The sequence below is a fragment of the Echinops telfairi genome, unplaced genomic scaffold (assembly GCF_000313985.2).
Source record: "Echinops telfairi isolate 266 unplaced genomic scaffold, ASM31398v2 ScPeMD7_23;HRSCAF=83, whole genome shotgun sequence".
NCBI classification, from domain to species: domain Eukaryota; kingdom Metazoa; phylum Chordata; class Mammalia; order Afrosoricida; family Tenrecidae; genus Echinops; species Echinops telfairi.
In genome coordinates, this window is record NW_022103920.1 from 15,322,918 (window position 1) to 15,326,041 (window position 3,124).

Genomic DNA, 3,124 nt, shown 5'->3' on the forward strand with positions numbered 1-3,124 from the left:
TAGTAGATGCAATGGCAGACGGGCACAGGGAGCATGCTAGTAGTAGATGCTGTGGCAGCCCTGGCAGACGGGCAGAGAACTCCTCCTCAGGTGACCTGTGATCTGTGCATTTTCAACAGAGGCATCCATTACTAGCTTGAAGCAAGCGGCGCTGGTCAAAGCCCCTCTCATCCCAACACTGAACGCCATCGTGCAGTACCTGGATCTCACACCCAACCAGGAGTACTTGTTTGAAAGAATCAAAGGTAACTTGATCTCGTGAACAAAGGTCCCAATGCGTTTTTGAAAGCACGCCCAAAGTATGATTTTCTGGTTTTGAGCGAGCTCTGTCATGACGGCTCCGTGAAGATTTGTGCTGGACACCTTTCGGGTTTTCTGTCACCTGTCCGCAGACTTGCCTCAAGATACAGTTTCAATGTATTAACTAAGAAAAGGGACCTATTCGCTGTAAGCCAAACAGGCTCAAGTGAACTCTTTGCTCAGTCCTCCAGCTTAGCGTGCCCAGCCAGAGTGGGGGCCACTGGGACTCCCATGCTCACCTCTGCTCCCTTGCTTGATGAAAACTGCATGTATTTTGCTGCTGTTGAGAACATACACCAATTGGACGGTTTCTGCACGTGTTAGTCAGTGGTGGGCATTCCGTCCGCCCCTGTGAGCCACTCCTCCCCCACCCACATGTGTTTCTCTGACCTTGAATAATTCATACTTGACAGGTTACTTCCTTGGGTTTCCGTTGTATTCTTATCATCTGGGGAGAAATGTGATCTTTGGAGACCTACTTGAGAATCAGGAAATTGAGCCCCCAACCCTGCCCCACACTTCCTTTTTGCCTTCTACTTAGGGAATAATTCATACCATTGGAATTTCTTTCTTTCCTTTTTTTTTTTTTTTTTAATATGGGTAAACGTTTAAAGGGTTCTCATCACTAAAACAAGTTCTATAAGTAGGATTTTGGTATTCAGGTTGATCAGATGTCCTCATATGGAAATATTCTAGTGTTTCTCCACCCCGACCCCCAAGTTTAGAGTGGGGTTCAGAAATAAGCACTTTCTGTATGCCTTTTTTTTTTTAAGTTTTCATACAAAGAGAATCTCAGCTATCCACGAGCCTGGGGAAACTGGGTGCTCACCCACTGGCATGCATCACCCAGCAGCTGTCGGTCTGTGCAGCCCTGCCCTCACTACATACAGCTCATCTCCACCTCTCTGAAAGATAAGGCCTTTGGAAACTATCCCCACAAGTCTAATGCTTTCTTTATATCAGCCACCTCCTAAGATGTATCCTTACTTTTTCTTTTTGTAATTGTTTGAGTCAGAGTTCATATAATAGCTACACATTGAGATTGGTTGATACCTTTTAAGCCCCAGGTTTCCCTTCATCCCCCCCACCAAAGTTTGTTTGTTCAAAGAACTGGATCGTGTGCCCTTAGCATTCGGCGTGATCTCGAATTGACTGGTCTCCCTGTGGGTAGTTTCACCTGATCTCTTGTCCTCTGGATTTCCTGGAAATGCAGATTTGAGTGTTTGGACAAGATGGCTTCATGGATAAGAGGATATTCTTATCTATGAAATAGTTCTCATGCAGGCGTGCGTGTGCATGTATGTGTCTGAGAGAGAGAGAACACACGCCCGTACGGAGCACGCCGCGGTTGATGCCGTGTGCCGTCAGTCCAGTCTAACTCAGCAACCCTGTGGGACAGAGCAGGGCTGCCCCCGAGCACGAGCAGGTGAACCCCCTCGCCATGATTCTTGGGGTTAGTCTGTATAAAAAGCCCAGCTGAGTATTAAAAGTAACCTGGTGAGTGCTTGCCTTCCGGGTGGAACACTTCCAATGTCTTGCCATTTTGTTGTTGTTAGCCAGCATGCCAGTTTATGGTGTTTTTAATTCACCAGTTGGGAGGTAATGCGTCTGTCATTCCACAGTTCAACCCCATCAAGCAGGATTGTACAGTTACTACCACAGTCCATTTCCAAACATCCCTTTTACCTCCCTCTCCCGCCCCCCAAAACCCTTATTCTACTTGCTGTCCCTATAGATTCATCAGTCCTGGGTTTCATATACCGAAACACAGAAAAACATATAACATGCTCCAAGAGGTTGAGCCCCAATGACATAACACACCCAAGATAGCCCCTAAAATGAACAACGAAAGCAAAGCAAAAATGCAGAAAAGGTTAAAAACCAGATCAGGTTTAACGTGCATTAGAGAGGGGGTCAGCTGACCAAGTTTTAAGTGTTCAAGTCAGGTTTATGCCTTTGATCGTGTATACTTACCTCTCCAATGCCCTCTGTCTATTAACGACTTTCCTCCCATCCTTCTAGTACGGATGGAGGGAGATCACTGGAGGGCTCGTTCCTACATTTGTTTCCACAAATGCCTCTTGGGCTCCCACTGTCAGCCATAGCCTTCTGCAAACTGGATTCGCACACTTTAGGCTCTGATACTATTTCCTCCTTTGACTTTGGATTATTTGATTTACAATCCTTGGGTGGCTGATGCTGGTGTGCCTCTTCCATGCGGACTTAGTTGACCTCTCACTTACATGGCTGCTTGTTTGGAGACAGCCTTTAAGACCCCAGGCACTATTTTATTTAGTACCTGAGCACGATCTAAATTCTTCACCGCATTTTGCTATAGCACCCATATCTTCTGTGTTCCCTTCCTGAGGGCGAGTATCAAGCAGGGCCGAGATGTAAGAACTAACTGTTCTTAGTTGGAGCTAGGAATTAGTCCAAACCCCAAACCCATTCTTGGATCTGTGGGTTTTGTTGTTTGTTTTTTATCTGCCTTTGGCTCCCTTTTAAAACAAAATCTCCTTGTTAATTTATGGTAAACACAATTTATCGGTCATCCCCCTGAGGTGTCTTGCCATTTTTATCCTCTTTACATATACCTGCACACATTTAACAATCACTTGTTCCATTTTTTACAGTTTATTCATACTAATTTTGCTATAATATTTGAAAGTGACAGGCATCATTACCTTCCAGCATGCATTTCCTAAAAATAAGAGCATTCTTTTGCTGACCACATTACAATTGCTGCACCTTGAAGATGACCAGTGACTGTCTGAGGTCGTCCGATTCTCAGCCCGGAGTCAAACCTCCGAGTTGGCCGGGAACA

The 3,124-nt window shown here is 45.5% G+C and overlaps 1 protein-coding gene across 4 annotated transcripts in view; it reads left to right on the forward strand.

The window, feature by feature from the left end:
* The window catches only part of TMEM209 (transmembrane protein 209), a 28,799-nt gene that overhangs the window by 15,830 nt on the left and 9,845 nt on the right, over positions 1-3,124 (forward strand). For all 4 annotated transcript variants that reach the window (XR_006679958.1, XM_045288789.1, XM_030885234.2 and 1 more), the window contains one exon: positions 120-245. Coding sequence is in view for 3 of the 4 variants with exons in the window: in XM_045288789.1 (XP_045144724.1) it covers positions 120-245 (126 nt within the window). In the remaining variant the exon portion in view is untranslated. The remainder of the gene's footprint in view (positions 1-119; positions 246-3,124) is intronic.